Consider the following 17,163-nt stretch of genomic DNA (forward strand, 5'->3'; position numbering starts at 1 on the left):
GAGCCATAGACACCAACAACTGCCGGGCTTCGCAGAATAGGTTGGATTTCTACTTATATGGGAGGATACGGCACGAATTGAAGGACTCTGCAAAGAAGAGATGAGCATTGCCCAGTGATGCTATTTCAGGGAACGGTGGCCCTCAATCTGCCAAAAAAGGCTCAGGGTCCTCCCACGGTGTCCCACGCAGAGCCCTCCCTAATCTGAACCGCTCATACTCCATGCTCTTCCCTCAAAATTGATTGGGGCCAGTGGGAGAGAAGAGGTGGAGAACCCAGACAAGATGTGGAGAAGCCACAGATGTTTGGGAGAGAAAAGATGGACTCAATTCCCCATTCACCACGTCCTGCTATGACTCCTCCATGCCTTGGGTTGGACCTGCAGCAGAGTGCAGCCAGGCCTCCTGGCACAGCCATGGCAGCAGCAGCCGTGCTGGTAGTGCCAGCAGCGATTGAGGGATGCCTCTTAAGAAAAATAGCTTCTACTCATGCTTAAAAGCAGAATTTCATCTATCTCACTTTGTAGGAGCTGAGCCAAAGATCTCCTGTGGTGTCTGACTCACAGTGATCCCAACACCTGGGGACTAAAGGAGTGCTGCTACTGCTGCCAGGGCCACCCAGATGGAAAATAGGAGCCGGCTGTCTTAAATGAGTATCAAAGGCCCTCTCTTGGAAGGTCTCATCACACTGCACTGGTCCTGCCCTGTCCGTGGGTGCTGCAGTGGGACGCAGCTGTTACAGGACTGTCCTCTGCTCCCAAAAAGAGCCCAAAAACTCACAAAGGGGAGTGAGGGGAAAGCCATTATCTGCATTTTACCACTGAGAAACAGAAGCGAGTTTGACCCGGAGGCCTGGTGAAGCCAGGCTGAGCCCCGACCTTCCAAACTCTGTTTGCTGGTAGGGATGGGAACCTCTTCTCTGCTGCCCCTCACCTGCGACGAGTCGCACAGAAGCACCCAGCGCAAGCAGAGGAATAACCTTACCTTTCATCTGCACAAAGTCGAGCTGGTGGATGGACTGCAGCAGGGGGCCGTTGTCAAGGTTCAGGTCGAAGTCCGTGGTCATGCGGGGTGTGAGCGTCCCTTTTCCCCACTGGTCCTCAGTTAAGTGCACTCTTCTGATGAGAGCATCGGAGATCTGGCGGCAGGGAGCAGCCTCAGCTAACGAGGGCATGCTGAGCCTCATCCCCACCCCACTGGGCACATTCCCTGTGCCTTCCAGACTGCCACCTCTGGCCCGATTGCTGGAGTTTTGGTGGTCATTCTTGCCCAGGTGCACGACCCTATGACTGCCCTCATTGGATTCCCCTCCACCCAGCTCTGGGTGAGCTCTAAGGAGACCTCGTTGTGGCCTTCAGTACTTGAAGGGAGCGGATAAACAGGAGGGGGAACGGCTGTTTGTGAGGGTGGGTGGTGACAGGACAAGGGGAATGGTTTTAAACTGAGACAGGGGAGGTTTGGGTTGGATATGAGGAGGAAGTTTTTCACACAGAGGGTGGTGAGGCACTGGAACAGGTTGCCCAAGGAGGCTGTGGATGCCCCATCCCTGCAGGCATTCAAGGCCAGGCTGGATGTGGCTCTGGGCAGCCTGGGCTGCTGGTTGGCGACCTGCACATAGCAGGGGGTTGGAACTGGGTGAGCATTGTGCTCCTTTGCAACCCAGGCCATTGTATGGCTCTATGATGAGGGTCTGGCCCTTGTTTTTAGGGCTGGCAAAGCCGGAGACACCACCCTCACTGCATCTCCTCTGACTGTGCTGCACCCCAGGGCTCTGGCTGTGCAATGCCTTCCCACTGCTCCTGGGAGCTGAGCACTGACCTGCAGGAAGCCGCTGGGGTCGTTCTCCTTGATGACCTCCAGGCAGTACTCCATCAGCCCCGTGGTCTGCCGCAGCTTCACCGTGCAGTGAGAAATCTGGTCTCTCACCACCTGCAATGACACCAGGAGAGCAGTGCTGGCACATGGATGTGATCAATACGAAGGGAGACAAAGCCTCCAGGGAACGGACAGGACAGCTGATTGACTCCATCTGTCCTCCTGCCCTCCCATCCTCAGTGCAGCTGGGCTGCTGTGCTGGAGCCAGGAGCAATACCTGGCGGTTTGGTATCTGCAGGAGGAATGAACACATCACAGCCCCATCTTCAGCACAGCGACAGCAGTAAAATAAGCCGTGCTGGGTGCTTCCTCTCTGAGCTATGCAAAGGGATGGAGGTGAACCTGGGCATCTGCCAGCCTCCCGCAGCCAGCAAACCCGGGCTGCAGAGGGGGGCAAAACTCCTGCAGGGCAATCAATCAGATCACGTGTTGCTTAATTATAATTTAATCACCTCTGCTTAATCACCTAGCAGGAAGAAAAGAATCACCGGCTCTGCAGCTTGGGGCAACGTATCTGTTTCTGTGAGGCAGTGGGAAATGCTGGCTCTCGGTTTGGGGGGGATTTGCTGTTTGCTGGGGCCGCGTCAGCATCGTTATCAACACCGTCAGCAGCACAAACCGTGTGCCGAGCTGCAGAGACAGCAGGGGGAGCTCCCACCTCGTCCTCCAACCCAAAAAGCGGAGAGAGTTGGAGGATTTTCCTGGCCAAGAGGGTTGGACGCTGTGTTTCCCAGCTGCAAGACATGCCGTGTATCCCCAACACATCCCCGGCACAGATAACCAATCCAAAGATGGGATTGGGAAAACAATCTTCTTATCTTCTTTGCAGCTTAAATCTCCGTCGGGTTGGGCCAGCATAATGAATTTGCAGCCCCCTCCTTGCCCCAGAGGATGCTTTCGAAGTATTACCAGCAGAATGGCCATCTGTCAGCAGCAGCCCTACGTGTGCTGCCAACAAGCAGCGGTCACCCAGCAAGGACCGAGGCTGGGGAGCGATGCTCCCTGGCCACACAGTCAGCCCCAGCAGGCTCCTTCCATCCAAGCAAGGCTGATTCCTGATGTCTGGTCCCTAACAGAGGTCTGGTCCCAACCAGGAGCAGCAGGGCGGTCTGTGCTTGCAGGGAATGAGCCAAACACCCGCTGCCCCCATCCCAGCGAGGCTCACAGTGCTGCTGGCTGGAGGGAGGACGCTTAGGGACAGGCTGAGAGGTCACCATCAGGCTCACAACCCAGCCCAGGCTCGTTGCCATAGGGCGCAATCAGCTCTGGCTGCATTGTGCATTGAGTCCCAGCAGCTTCAGAGCATCCATCCCACCAGGGCTGCCCCTCAGCAGCATTCCTGCCCTTCTGGAGCTCTGTGATCCTGCTCAGGGATTGAGAACCTATTCAGCTGGAGAACTAGAGCATGAAACAGCAGATTAATTGCAGTGGTTCTCCTCTGCTGCTGTCCCATGGCATTCCCACTTGGTGGGGTATCTCAGCTCCTCATTACACCAAAATAATGGGGGTTTATGTTAAGAGCCAAAAGGAAAAACTGGAAGCTCCTCTGACTTGTACAAGGGAACAAGGCAAGCAGCCATGCAGCTTTAGGAGGACTCTGAAGGCTTGCAGTGCTCAGCAGACAGCCAGCAGCACCAACTGCCTTGGCGTTAGCACGGAATAGATGGTTTGCAAAGCTCTGCTGAAAGCACTGAATGGTGGCATCTTCTGGGAAAAGGCCTGTGGGACACAGAGCACCAGCTCAGCTGGCAAGGAGGTTGGGGCAGCTCCACACATTTCCTTTCTGGTTGCTTTTATCACTTTTTTTCCCATTGCATGTCAACGGAGGCAACAGCCAGAACCTGGTTACTAATTGCAGCCTGCAGAAAGGACGTTTGCTGCGTGCTCACGGCAGCTCCTTACTACCTTAAAATAGAAAATTTATTTCCAGAGCTTTTCTTTCCTGCAAGATGACATTAACTGTAATTTACATTTTAATATAGCTCCTAGAAGGCATGTGCACTCATCTCTACCTGTCTTCCTTGTCTTCCCTCCTCTTTTTAGCCCTTGGCTGGATTTCTGCTTTTCAAGGCATCCAGCCTCATGTGAACCTTGGCTGGATGAGCCCTGCTGGGGGCTGCCATCCCATATGAAGGGTCATGGAGCAGCACTTCATCTCTGGAGATCCAACATGTCCAGGGATTCGGGCTGAAGCTCCAAGAGGTATCTCATTGCTACCTGGGACAACCCTGTAGGAATGCGAGTCCCATACTCAGTGTTTGTGCCATAGGACACCTTCCTTTGGGAACATCACATCAGTCCTCTGGAAACCAAAGCCATCCATGAGAAGCAGAACACATAAGGTCTGTCCTGGGTATGGAGTTTAAAACCTGGCCCCACCGCTCCTCCAGATCCCATTTTTTTAAAGCCTGGCTCTTACTATGAATCTAGGTTTAGGGGAGGTTTGGGAAAAGCAGGGAGATGTCCCTTCCAAGTTCATTCCTTGGCACAACCGGTGTTGGCCCATGGGCAGTCCTGGCCTGGTGCCTGGCTCCACGAAATGTGTGTCAAGCTAAAGTAGGTCAGTCCTGAAGCTGAACTGACCCCAACTGCGGGCATCCCATGGGACCAGGAGTACAGCAGAACTTACAGCAAGCCATGGGCTGAGCACACAGCATGGGGGCACTTAGAGGCAGCCCCTCCATGCACCACCAGGCACCCTGCACGCTGTCTTTCCTAACACCCTGCAGGGATGTCTGTTCCCTTTGCAATGCTTTCAGCCCCACAGAGCCTCCAAGCAAAAGCTGCAGGCTTTGTCATCGTCCCCTGCAGGCAGTGCCAGCCTTTGCAGCCTTGGTGACACTGGAGAGGTGCAGCTGCTCCAGGCACAATGGTTGCCCAGCTGGGGGGCTGCAGGTGCTGTCTTTGTCTGGGGGCTCCTTGGAGGGGCAAAGGGAAAGCTGCTCCAGGCAGTGATGATCCGGGCAACCTCCTCCCCTGGGTCACAGAGCACGGGGGGACAGGGCTGTGGGGTGTGATGTTGGAAAGGCCCCTGTTTGAGCAGGGAGAAAAGCAGGGAGGTGCCCAGCAGGCCTGCACCTCCATGTATGAACACAGGCAAGACCCTCTCTGTCCCTGCCCTGGGACATGCATTGAGCTGGGCTGTATGTCTCAGCCCTCTCACAGTGCAGGACTCAGCTGCCCTCAGGTGGGTCACAGCAGCAGCTCTTGCTCACTCCTAATTCACAGGAATTAGAAGGGAAAATTAATAATTTCAGGCTAAAGTCTGACCAGTGCTGCACAGGCTGCAAAGCAGAAGGGAGCAGCTTCTGGGTTTTGAATAGCAGCCACTGTGATGCTGCTGACTCCATGCAGCCCTTCCTGCCACACAGCATCCCCTCCCACACAGCTCAGTGGGCTGCTAAACTCAGTACTCCAAGCAGGGAGACTCGAGGGCTGATTTAAGAGCCCAGCCTGAAACCCAGGGGCTGGAAATGCACTCACAGGATGGCTGCTTCTGCCTAATGACAAAAGGCGTCAGTAACAAGCGTAGATGGGGCAGAATGAATGTGTTGGGGACAGGCAATATGGGATGAGCAAGCCGTGGGAAGCAGATTCCTTCCCCTGGCCAAAATATGAAAGGCTTCTGTAGTTTGTGCTGAGCCAAGAAAATGTTTTATGCTTTAATTAACCATGCCCTGAAGGGCAAGAGTGAAAGAGAGCCCGCAGGCGCAGGGGTCCTCTCTGTATCTACAGGCAGCAACATGGCATTGCCTATTTGGGCTGTGCTTTGTTGTTAGACGGCAAGCCCTGATGCAGGGTTCAGCCCCACAAAGCTGCTATTGTCCAACTCCCAGGCTTGGATGGACCTCTTTTGGACCCACGGGTTTTAATTGTGGATCAGAGCCTAATGCCCAACCTGCTGGGGGCTTTGGAGGGAGGCTGGGGAGAAGCAGCAGCAAGGAGAGAGCGTAGGACAGTGAACATGATGGAAATGTTTGAGAGGGAGAGCTTAAAGGAGGTGTGTGCAGAGCTCAGCCTGTTTTCAGCTGACCTCGGTGCTCACATTGAGATCTGCAGCTCAGCTCCCTCTGTGCCAATGTTTCACTGCTGGGTGAAACAATCACCCTGAGGTGCTCATCAAGCAGAACAGAACACAGAGTGATTCCTGCTCCTGCCCGATGACAAAAGTGGCATCTCACAGCCCCACGTGCCCCAGCTCTGCAGCTCCTGCTGAAACCAGCAGAACTTGCAGCACTGCATCCTGCAGGATCAGACCAGGAGCTCAGAAGCAACGTGGGACACAAACAAGGTCAACTAACAGCCTCTGGATGCTGTACAGAGGGCTCTAACGACCCAATCACTTCTAATTGATGCAGCAACAGAGTAATGCAGTGGAGGCAGCAGCTCTGGACCCATCAGAGCAAGCTGAGCATGTGAGAAGCAGCTTTGCAGCAAGCCCAACAAACAGCAGCACATCCTCACTCCATTCTGGTGGCAGCCCTGCAGGAAGCCCTCTGAGCCTGGGGCTCACCTTCAGCTTATGCTCGTGCTCCTTGTTGACACGGGACAGCAGCTGGGCTTTCCTCCTGTTGAGGGCATCGATGAGGGCGTCACATTGGGCCACCAGGCAGGCCTCGAACTCCACGCTGTTCTCCTGTGGGTCAGAGCAGAGCATCACAGCACGGCTTTCCTTCTGGGGTCTACCAGGGTTATCTTGATGTGTACAGCCACGGCAGCACACAAATCCACGCTGTTAGCGTATGCACAGCCCTGGCTCGTGGCAAAGAGAACAGCAGTGAGCATCCTTGGATTTGCCTGTGGCAGAGTGAGGTCTGCTCACTGCATCACACAGACAGCTTCGGGAGGAGCAGTTCTGGGGAAGGATCACATGAAAGGAGACAGCTGCTGACTGGGGGCCCCTTTGGAGAGGATCCCCCCAAAGCAAGCTGGGGAGATGGGACGGAAGACCCCAGAGAGCAGTTCATTCCCCCAGCAAGAGCTGAGCACCGTACCTGGATTTGCTGCACCATGTTGCGGAGCTGCACCAGGAACTCTTTTGCCTCCTTGGCTCTGTCTGACAACCCATTCAAGGCCTGGGACAGCTGGCTCTGCAGAGGGAAGAAGAAGTAGCATCATTTCCATGTCCCAAACTCATTCATGTGCTGCAGGAGCTGACGTGAGTGTGGTGGGGATGGACTGGGGTCCCTGCACTGCCTTCCTGGGGCAGGAGATGTCCTGTTGCACTGGGAGAAGGAAGGGAAAAGGAGGGGTAGACATCACCAACACTCTCAGATTTAGGAAGATGCCTAACAGGGAAGTGTTTCCACTGTGCTCTTAATCCCATTGCATCCCTGCTGCTCATGGCAAGAGTCACCCAGCTGGGGACACGGAGCAGTTAGCCCATTAAACAATGTTAATTAATGCTAGATGACAACGGAGCGCGTGTGGGAATGTGCACGGGGACTTGCAGGCATGCCTGAATGTATTCATTAAGGGCAGCACTGCAGGCACAGTGACAACATGATTCATAGCTGTGGGGGACAGAAAAAAACCAAGCCCTTCTGGTTCTGTGTTATTCTAAGTCGGGGAGAAATTAAATGTCTGAGTGGGGGCTGTCAATCCTACAAAGTGCCTTCCTGAAAGGCCACTGCCCTTGGAGCAAAGCCAAGCTCCAGAGATGGGTTGGATCACCAGGCACACGAGGCAGTTGCAGGTTGGCCCTAAGAAAAGAAGGCAGCAGCTTGCATGGGTGTGAGCAGGATGAGGATGGGGTGATGAAGGCTTGCAGCAAGGTGCGGGGGAATGGGCGGGTGGTGTTTGTGCACCTCTGCATGGAAACAGACAGACAGGGAAAAGCTCCAGGGATTCTTGGGGTTTCTCAGGGCCGGGAAGCCTGCTCTGGGACTGCCGTGCCCCAGCAGAACAGGAAAGGCGATGGAGACCCAGTGTGCTCCAGTGTGCACTGCAACATTCATAGAATTGGGCTGGAAAAGACCTCTGAGATCCCCACACCCAACCCCAGCCCACCTCACCCTGCCCACTGCCCACATCCCACATCTCCACAGCTCTGAACACCTCCAGGGATGGTGACCCACCACTCCTGGGCAGCTGTGCCAGATGCAGCTCTGCTCTTTGGAGAACAATTTTATCCCTATATCCAACCCCAACATCCCCTGGGTGTCCCCTGTGACCAGAGCAGCATCCCACCCCAACCAGCATCAGTGGGGGAGTGAATGAGTGTCAAACGAAGAAACATCCTATTTAGCACGTCTTAAAAACAAGTGAATTTGTTCTCCCAGATAGCTGGCCTGCTTTCCTGATGCTCTCGTTTCAAAGCAGAGAGAGGAGACCTCCATAATTCACATTAGCATTAATGGGAGTTAAGCATTTAAATCTCTGTCCCTGGAGCACTTAGGAGAGAATCCATCCCTTTTCTGCGCTCACTAATAGCCCTCCTTCCCAGGCTCGGCTGACAAAGGGATTTCTGTTGGGCTCTGACTCCCTCCTGTCTGAGATCAGGGATGAGCACGCAGGATCTGCCTGTGGTGAAGCCATGCTGGCTGTCTTGGATCACCTTCCCATCTCCCACAGCCTTGACACAGCCTCCAGTGGCACGTCCTCTGCTGGGACACGAGCTGTCACACATGGTGTGTGACTCAATATGGGCAGTGGGGCACTCACACAGGGGTGAGGGAGGTAGGAAAGGAGCACAACGAGCCAAGGCAAGAAGAGATCTGCTCCCTGCACTCTGCTCATACCCCTGGAAGGACGAGGGGCTGCCACAGATGCTGGAGCTGAAGTCATGTGCTTCATTCTTTTAATTAAAGCACAGGACCTACAGCCTTTGAATCCCATGGCAAGCTTACTGTACGTGATGCCTGACTAATTAAAATGGGATGTTTAATTAAAACTTGCATTCGCTCAGAAAGTTGATGAAGCTAAACAGCTGCTAATTGGCTTTCTGCTCCAGCCACGACAGCCTGACCGTGGTGAGGAAGCAGGGCCAGGGGTGCAGCCCCCACTGCTGTGTGTTTGACCCAGCACACAGAGCTGGCTTTGTGAGCAAAGCTCCTGGGTGCAAAACGCAGGCGAGAAGCAACCCCCCGCCTCCTTCTCTGCAGTTATGGGGGGATGCAGGAGGAGGATGAGATGTGAATGTTAACGCTCAGCAGCCCCATGGCAAGCCCCAAAGCCAGGCTGCTGCCTGCCAGCTGCTAAGGTTTGGATAAAGCCAATTATTTGTTGATAAAAGGACAGCAAAGCAGCTCTGGGTGCTGCAGTGCAGAGCAGAAATCAATTCTGGCACACTGGACTTTGATGCCTTATCAGCTCATCGGGCTGTTCCTTATCCCCCCGCCAGCCCCTACCTGCTCTGTTTGGCCCACCTACACTCAGCTGACTGCAAGCAGCAGCCAGGAGCCAAAGCCCCGAGCATCACTGTGCTGTCCCTGTGTGCACAGATGGCCCCAGCCGCTGGCTTTGTTCAGGCAGACACTGGGGCAGTGTATTTCCTCAGCAGGCAGAAGGGATTCAAAAGCTCCAGCCTGGAAATAAGACAGGGAATATATTCTTTGCAAACACAATGACCTCGCTGAAGCCCTTTCATTGCCTCCTGTATGGCTCCAGGGTGCCCTGCTCTGGGGAGCAGACACACTGCTCTGCCTCCTCCAGCCTCACCGTGAGGAACACCGAGTTTCTTGCATTTTCCACTTAGGCTCTGGTGATGCTGGCACTGCCTGGCAGCCCATCCATGCTAGCACAGTGACTCACCGCAGCTGCTGCCCAGAGTCTGTCTGTGGAAGGGACTGGGGTCTGTGTTCTGCTCGGCCCCGAGGCCAGGAGCCTCTCTGAAAGCAGGTTTCTCATGTTTTGAAAACCACCTGCTGCCTCTTGGTTGCCGGCCCCTGGAATTGCACGTCAGCCAGCACTGGGCGCTCTGCTGGAAGTCAGGCACTCCGGGTAAAAACAGCAATTACGCTCTTTGCATGGATTTTAATGCATGTAAACGTCGTGCCAAAACCAGTGATGAGTAACGTGGGCCTGCGGGCCTGTGGCAGAACAGCACAGCACCCCGTTCCTGCTGGGAATCCCCACCTGAACCCTATGCTTCCCAGTGTGAACCAGAGGAGGAGAAGGTCTGTGAGCAGCCCGAGTGATGTGGTGCTTTCATACAGGATGCAGTGATGCAGTCCTTGCTTTGATTTTTACGCAGAAGAAATGAGCACCGAGACGTTATCAACAGCCCTTTGATATTGCCAATTAATTCCTGCCTCGCTTCATTAACACGCAACAACAAATCACCTTTGCTTTTCATCAGCAAAACCTACTGCACATCCCTGAGAAATCCCAAGGAGAAGCGGGGTGAAAAGCTAAAAAAGGTCAAATGTTGGGCACTGCAAAGCAGGCTGATGGTGAGGAAGTACGGGCAGCTCCATCTGGTCTGCATGAGGCACACAGGAGGAAGCAGGGACGCTCTGGCCAGATCCTGGTGCAAGCTGGTGCCTCCCAGAGCAGCAGCAACACACAGCTCCTGTAATGGGGAGCCAAGGCATGTCTTGTCTTGAGGAAGGCAGCCGCAATGATGGCTGATTCCAGCCACTCGTGGCCCAGCACTCTGATCTACAGCTGCTGTTGTGAGGCTGGTGGCATTTCCCACCCCCCTGGAAGCACTGGGCTCATTTGCTGTGTCAGTGCTGCTACGCTTCCAGAGATGAATGAGGCTGGTGAGAGGCTGAGGACAACCTGCAGCTGATCAATGACTTCTCCAGGCTCCCTCCCCTCCCCTGCACAGCACAGAGCAGCCACATCACACCACTGCTTGTACGCTGCCCTCTGAAGAAGCTGGAGAGGCACCATCTTGCACGTCTCTTGCTGCATTCACACACAAAGGAAGGTTGGATGCTGCGTGGCAGAGGGCAGCCTGGTGGTGGGCTGTGATGCTCGTGCACTGCTCCTCCTGGGGATGTCAGCACACTTTTGTCATTCCCTCCTCACCTGCACAGGGACACTCCTGCTGGGAACAGCTTCTGCATGGCTTCTCTGCATTTGGCTGCAGCTGCTGCTAGCACAGGAGCAGGGAGATGGAACGAGCTGAGCTGGGAGCCAGAATCAAGTGGGCAGGGACCCAGCAGGGAGCTCAGTGTGCCCTCATGCCAAGCAAATGGCAGGGGAGGAGGTCAGTGCACTGGGTTCTGCTTAGGGCACCAAGCGGTGGTACTGCAGATCTCCAGGTGAGAGAAGGGCAGACACCCAGGCAGCACAGCTTGGTGTCCTCGTTAGCACGCCCAGTGCTCGCACTAATTAGCCTGGGTGCGGCTCCATGCTGCTTGGTCACCGTGTGGCCGCACTGAGCCCTGCTGGAAGAGGCTTTCCCTGGACTGACATCAGTCTGTGCTGATGGGAAACTGCAGGACATTGACTTGCTGCCCAGACAGGGAGATGCGTGGGGATGCTGCCTTCCTTCAGAGCCCCACCAACACAACACCACCTCTGAACGAGCACCCGGGAGAGAAGCTGAGGCTGAGGCACTGCATGGAATCAGGGCAGCAGAGCTCACCTGCTGGAGGGCTCTGCAGGTCAGAAGGAAGCAGCTCATCGGGGAAGATCCTCCATCTCTCAGGCAGCCACCGCAAGAGCCTTACTATTGTTTTAAAGAGTAATAAACTCATTGCACAGCCTTAATTAGAGAGCGAGGCAGTTAATAAAACCAGACACTGCATTTCCTGAGAGGTCTGCTCAGCAGCTAATCTCTGCAGCAGATGATCCCTCCTCAGGCCACTGCTCCTTGCAGCGTTTTCCCTTTGCTCTGAATGAGCCTCCAAGCCCCAGGTACCCCTACCTCCAGTACAGCAGCCCAAGGGTGGGAATGAGGCTCCCACCTGGCCGGTGCCATCCTTCCTTTTCCCCTGGTGCCTGTATGCAGCAAGCAGCCCTATGGGCACCACCTCCAGCCTGGGGACAGCCCTATTCCCAGCAAGGTGCACGCCGCAGCCCTTATGCTTTCCACCTTAAAATGATGCCCCGTTTGCCTTCAATCCAATTATCGCCTCCCTCAGCTGCCTCCATGGTTACTCGCACTTAAGCTCTGCCATCCCATTACTGCATTAAGTCTTTAAATCTGATTACTTTGGTTGGCGTTAAATTTAAACCTGATTAACCGCCCCGACGATGAATTTTACCTATCCTAACCCAAATGCAGAGGCATTTGGGTTGCAAACCCCATGGGGTCATTCCTCCCTCTGCACTAAGAGCACTGACCATCCTCGTGTCTTGTCCTACAGCCTCCAACAGCCATCTGTGTGCTGCAGCCCAGCATGGCCATAAATAGGCTTGACAGCTAGCCAACATCTTGACTTTGCTTTGACATTTAATTGCCTAGAAATGCAAATGAGAAGAGCAGCCACTCGTCACCACCCTGCTGATGGCTGTTGTGTCCCACAGTGGTGGACAGTGATGCAGTGAGCTGAATGAACCCACCATACTGCCCACGATGGTCCTCATGTGGCTTTGCCCAAAGGTAAGAGCCCACCGAGCCGAGCAGAGCCAGGCAGCCCAGCTTTGGGAGATCCTGCCTTTATCAGCAGATCCTCATTTCACAGCCCTGTGCCTCTTTGGCTGCTGACCAACATCAGCAAGCACTCACACACTTTGCTGAAGGGAGGTTTTCATAGGCACAGATGGGAGATGGCATCTCGCTCCCTCTGGCTCCCAGCACACAGGCCCTCCCTCCGATGGGGACGACTCACATCCCCGAGCATCTCTGCAAAGCAGGGCTGCTCCGTGCCCTTACAGACAAGCCATCTGCTGCCACTTCCTAATGAATCCTTCATCTGAAGACGAGCTAACGTGCCTCAGCGCTGGTCTGCCTTCCCCAGCTAAGCTAAAGCAACCACAGGTATCTCCTCTCCCACCCAAACCTCACCTGTTCCTGAAGGATGCAGCAAACCCCTCCCTTCTGCTGCTCAGCACAGGCAGCACCGAGGCCAGGACATTGCTGCCTTACCAGCGGTTGCAGTTTCACTGGCAACAGAACACGAGCTGATTATTACTGATTTTCTGCTTTTAATAAGATTGCTGATATCACACAGCAGCAGGAGCCGGGGGGAGATGAAGGCAAAGATGCATGCAGATCGACTGCTTCGCCCCTTCCCTCTGCAGCAGCACAGCACGCTGCTCCCCCAGACCAGCTGCCTTGCTCTGTGCCAGGAGCCTTCTGCAGGCAGCACAGGGAGAGGTGAAGGCTCTCCCTGCCCTGGGGACTGCAGCTTTGCCCTCTGTGAACATCCCCAAGTGGAGATGCTCCCACCTCGCTGCCCTCCAGGGTGTCCACGTGGGGACACGGCCGCTCCCTGCTCCATGGGACAGTGAGGCTGCTGCCAGCCCTTGGGCTGCACGTTGTCCTTCCTGGAGAAAACCAAGGGCAGACACAAGACAGACAAACAGGTAGGTCCAAGGAGCAGGGTTCCCTATTTCCTTGAAGCATCACTGTAGAGATATTCCCATCACCATGGACACCAGAGCAGGGGGATGGCAATGCTCATTGCTGCAGCAGGTGCTTGGGTAGCACTCGGAGCACAGCGAGCAAGCTCAGACCTCACCTTGCACAAGATCCAGCCTTTATCCTCTGCTCACCTTCTTCCAGGCACAGCAGCCCCAGCCTCCTCACCAGGGAGCATCCCATGTTGGAAGGGGCTGGATTTGGGATAGGAACCAGGTGACGTATGCAGCTGCACGTAGCCAAAAAGCAGTCTGGATCACCAAGGCTTCAGGATAAGGAGAAAACAGGACTTGTTGGGAAGAACCTCGTGTCCAGCCTAAGCAGAAGCAGGAGTTCCTGCTCCTTATCCCCAGCTGGGATGTGCCTGGGCCAATTCTCAGCCCCAGGATGTGACAGGCCCACAGCAGAGGCACAGCTTGGGGTGGAAAGATATGAGTTCAACAGGCACACAGGTGTGAAGCATCCAAGGATTGCAGCTACCAGTTCTTCTGATGCAATCCAAGAAGGGATCTCTGGCAAGCCCACCCCCTTGCACTTGGAAGATGCATTTCAAGCAGCCTCTTGAGTGCCCCACTAAGATTTTCAGCGCAAATAAAGCAGAAAGAGAGCAGTATGGATGATAAAAGCACTCAAAGACAACATGAGGAGGAAGGGCATGGGTAGGGGTGGGTACTGGGAAGGCTAACCACACAAACTGCATGGGTTATGAGAAGATCCCAGAGCCATTAATAAAACAGGAGGAAGAATAAATCAGAATTTCACCAAGAACAGGGCTAAGGAGTGCCTCGAAAACATTATTCTTTAATAAGGAAGGACGTTTGGCTAATTAGGAAGTAATGACGAACCTGTCGGAGAGAAAGGAGGAGAGGGGACCCGGTGCTCAGCACTGAAGGATCTCCATTTGCTGGAGCCAGGCAATACATCTCTGTGCCATGAGGAAAGCAGCTAATGGGCTCACTGAATCATTTATGATTATTTATGAAGTGAAGAATTCAGGAAATAGCAAGGGAAGAAGGGGGGAATCATTCACATTTGCTCCAGTAACCGCCTTCTTAGGGGAAGAAAGAAATGACCCCGAGACCTTAAAGAAAAGACAGCCAAAGGGGTTTGGAGCGTTGGTGCCTTCACGTAAATTTGCCTTCTTTAAATACAAGGGGAGGGGAAAGAGGCCATGAGAGATGGCTTTGAAGCACAGAAGGTGTTACAGAGCCAGGCTCAGGATAGCAGGTGGCATCTCCAACCTCAGACCATGCTTTGCAGCATTCCAGCTTTCCACAAGAGTCATTTCACACCACAAAAGGACGAGAAGCGATAGATTCAATACTTCCTTAAAAGAAAACATGTATATTAAAGAGTTTTGGGAGACCTGAGTTTTACAGGCAGAGAAGCCTCTTGTTTTCCAGAGCCAAAGAGCAGCACTCATCCCACTTAGGTGAAGGGCTCTTGTCACTGTTTTGATGTAAGGGGAAAAGAAACCTTTCCCAACGCTCTCAGAGCGTGAAGCTCCTGGGGAAACAGACAGGTGCTTTGCTGATCTTTATGAGCATGAAGGCAGGCAGCTCACAGCAGCAACACACAGCACATCAGGAGCTCTACTCCAGCTCTGCGGTGATGCAAGCAAACATTGGAGAGAATGGCAGAGGAGCTGCTGGGTGCAGAGAGCAAACCCAGCACAGACCTGACCAACGTGGGCTGGTTATATGGGGTGAGGAGAAGGCACCCACCCTGTAGTGATGGATGAATAGATCTTGTTTAGTGGGATTAACCCAGTGATCTGCTGGAGCTCGTCAGCTCTGACTCCTGATTAGCAGCCTGATGTCCCTGCTGTGCCCCGTGTGGGCAGGGAACTACCTCAGGTCTGTCCCAGCTCCAGCACTGCGGCTGCACATCGCACCTTGGGAGGAGCAGAGGACAGCGTGAGCATCCCAGATAACTCCAGAACATAGGCTGGAGCTTGTTCAGATTGCAAGGCAATGGGGTAAAGTTCCACCAGGGCCTATTCCTTAGGGCTACAGATTTGATGCTGGGAGGTTTTGACTGAATCGTGTTTTTATTTAGACTTACAACTAGCTCTGAATACACAAGGGGAAAGCAGCTCATTAGCAAAGCTACCCAGGCCTGTCCTTCCTTCCCTCCCTTGCTTGCAAGGCTCCCAGCCAAGCAGCAGTAGAAAGCACTAACTGCAAACACAGCAAAACCACGGTGGCATTTCCACCCTGGAGAGGCACCTGCATACCCAGGGATGGGCTGAAATAGCAGGAATGCATTTTGTGGTGCAACAACCCCTCCAAAAATACCTCAGCTTTGCAAAGCCAATAAAGCAGTGCAATGCCCAAGAGCTCTCATTCAAAGCCCTGCTCAGAGGAGCAGGCAGGCAGGGGTGAGCTGCCCCTATAACCAAGTGCTGGGGGTGCACGTGTGGCTGCTGTGCCCCCGGGCAGCACAAAGGGCCCTTTACCCACTGCCAGCATGTTTCTCATCTGCCCATCACATTGGGTGCTCTCATCTCCCAGTGTGGGCTGCCCAGACCAGGGATGCTCCCAGCACTTAATGACAGGCAGCAGCTATAACCTATCTGCTCTTTGCAGCAGGGAATCTCCTGCCATTAACTGCAGAGAACCCAAGCAGCAAGAAGCCCCTGCAGGACTGGAGGATGCTAAGCACTCTGCAGAAAGGAGGTTGTTTCGAAGCAAAACCCACCTGCACTGCTTCTCACAGCAGATGGGCCACACGACCCGCCTGCACCTCCGGGTCAACCACGAGCAGGGTTCAAGTGAGGTTTTGGTGTCAGCTGCAGGCAGAGCTCCTGGAACTCCCTTCAGAGCTGGAGGAAAGAGGATATTCCTCCGGAGAGCATAAGGAAAGGAGTCAAACAGCCTCCCAAAGAGCACTGCCTGGGCCACAGAGGGACCCATGCTCAAGACATTGCAAGCCACATTAACACCAGGCTCAGCGTTTGCTCCCATTGCTAATTCAGAGGTTTTTCAGGCTGGGGCTGTGCTGACAGGAGACTCCTGGATGACACTCTGCCTTGTCCCCTTTTCCAGGAGAGAGGGACAAGAATCAGTCCGTGGGAGAAGGACTGACCCCAGCCATGTGCTGAGATGCCTTTGGGACGCCCTAGCACAGACAGTGCAGCATAGCACTGTTCTCTCAAGTCCTAGAGCATTTCATAGAATCACAGAATGGCCTGGGTTGCAAAGGAGCACAGTGCTCACCCAGTCCCAACCCCCTGCTGTGTGCAGGTCACCAACCAGCAGCCCAGGCTGCCCAGAGCCACATCCAGCCTGGCCTTGAATGCCTGCAGGGATGGGGCATCCACAGCCTCATTTTCAAGGCTTCCCACTGGAACTGACAAAGCTACAGAGATTTACCCCTGCTCCAAGATGGCCCAGAGCCCATTTTCCTTGCAAATACCTAAGTGGGCGTCTCCTGGCACCGAGCACGGCGCTGGCTCCAAGAATGCCTTGTAGAACTTGCTGTACCACATTACCTTTGATTAATGGGATATTCTTGGATGCTCGTTCCTCCGTTAACTGAGGTTAAGCACAGCAGGAATGGCTGCTTGACAGAAAGCTGTTTTCTAAATAAATGCTCACGCGAGAAGGCAGCGTCACTTCCAGATCTGGGACTGGGACTTATGGATGTCAGGGGAAGTTGTTTGCTGTGAGAGTGGTGAGGTACTGGAAGAGCTGCCCAGAGAGGCTGTGGATGCCCCGTCCATCCCTGGAGGTGTTCAAGGCCAGGTTGGATGGGGCCCTGGGCAGCCTGGGCTGCTGTGAAATGTGGAGGTTGGTGGCCCTGCCTGTGG

The 17,163-nt window shown here is 54.2% G+C and overlaps 1 protein-coding gene across 1 annotated transcript in view; it reads right to left on the reverse strand.

The window, feature by feature from the left end:
• The window catches only part of TRIM9 (tripartite motif containing 9), a gene marked incomplete at its 5' end in the record, with an annotated part of 33,678 nt that overhangs the window by 11,734 nt on the left and 4,781 nt on the right, over positions 1–17,163 (reverse strand). Inside the window, 4 exons of the mRNA XM_019616148.2 lie at positions 983–1,136; positions 1,817–1,927; positions 6,387–6,509; positions 6,868–6,987. Of these exons, the coding sequence (XP_019471693.1) occupies positions 983–1,136; positions 1,817–1,927; positions 6,387–6,509; positions 6,868–6,987 (508 nt within the window). The remainder of the gene's footprint in view (positions 1–982; positions 1,137–1,816; positions 1,928–6,386; positions 6,510–6,867; positions 6,988–17,163) is intronic.

This window comes from Meleagris gallopavo, chromosome 5 (assembly GCF_000146605.3).
Source record: "Meleagris gallopavo isolate NT-WF06-2002-E0010 breed Aviagen turkey brand Nicholas breeding stock chromosome 5, Turkey_5.1, whole genome shotgun sequence".
Classification (NCBI taxonomy): domain Eukaryota; kingdom Metazoa; phylum Chordata; class Aves; order Galliformes; family Phasianidae; genus Meleagris; species Meleagris gallopavo.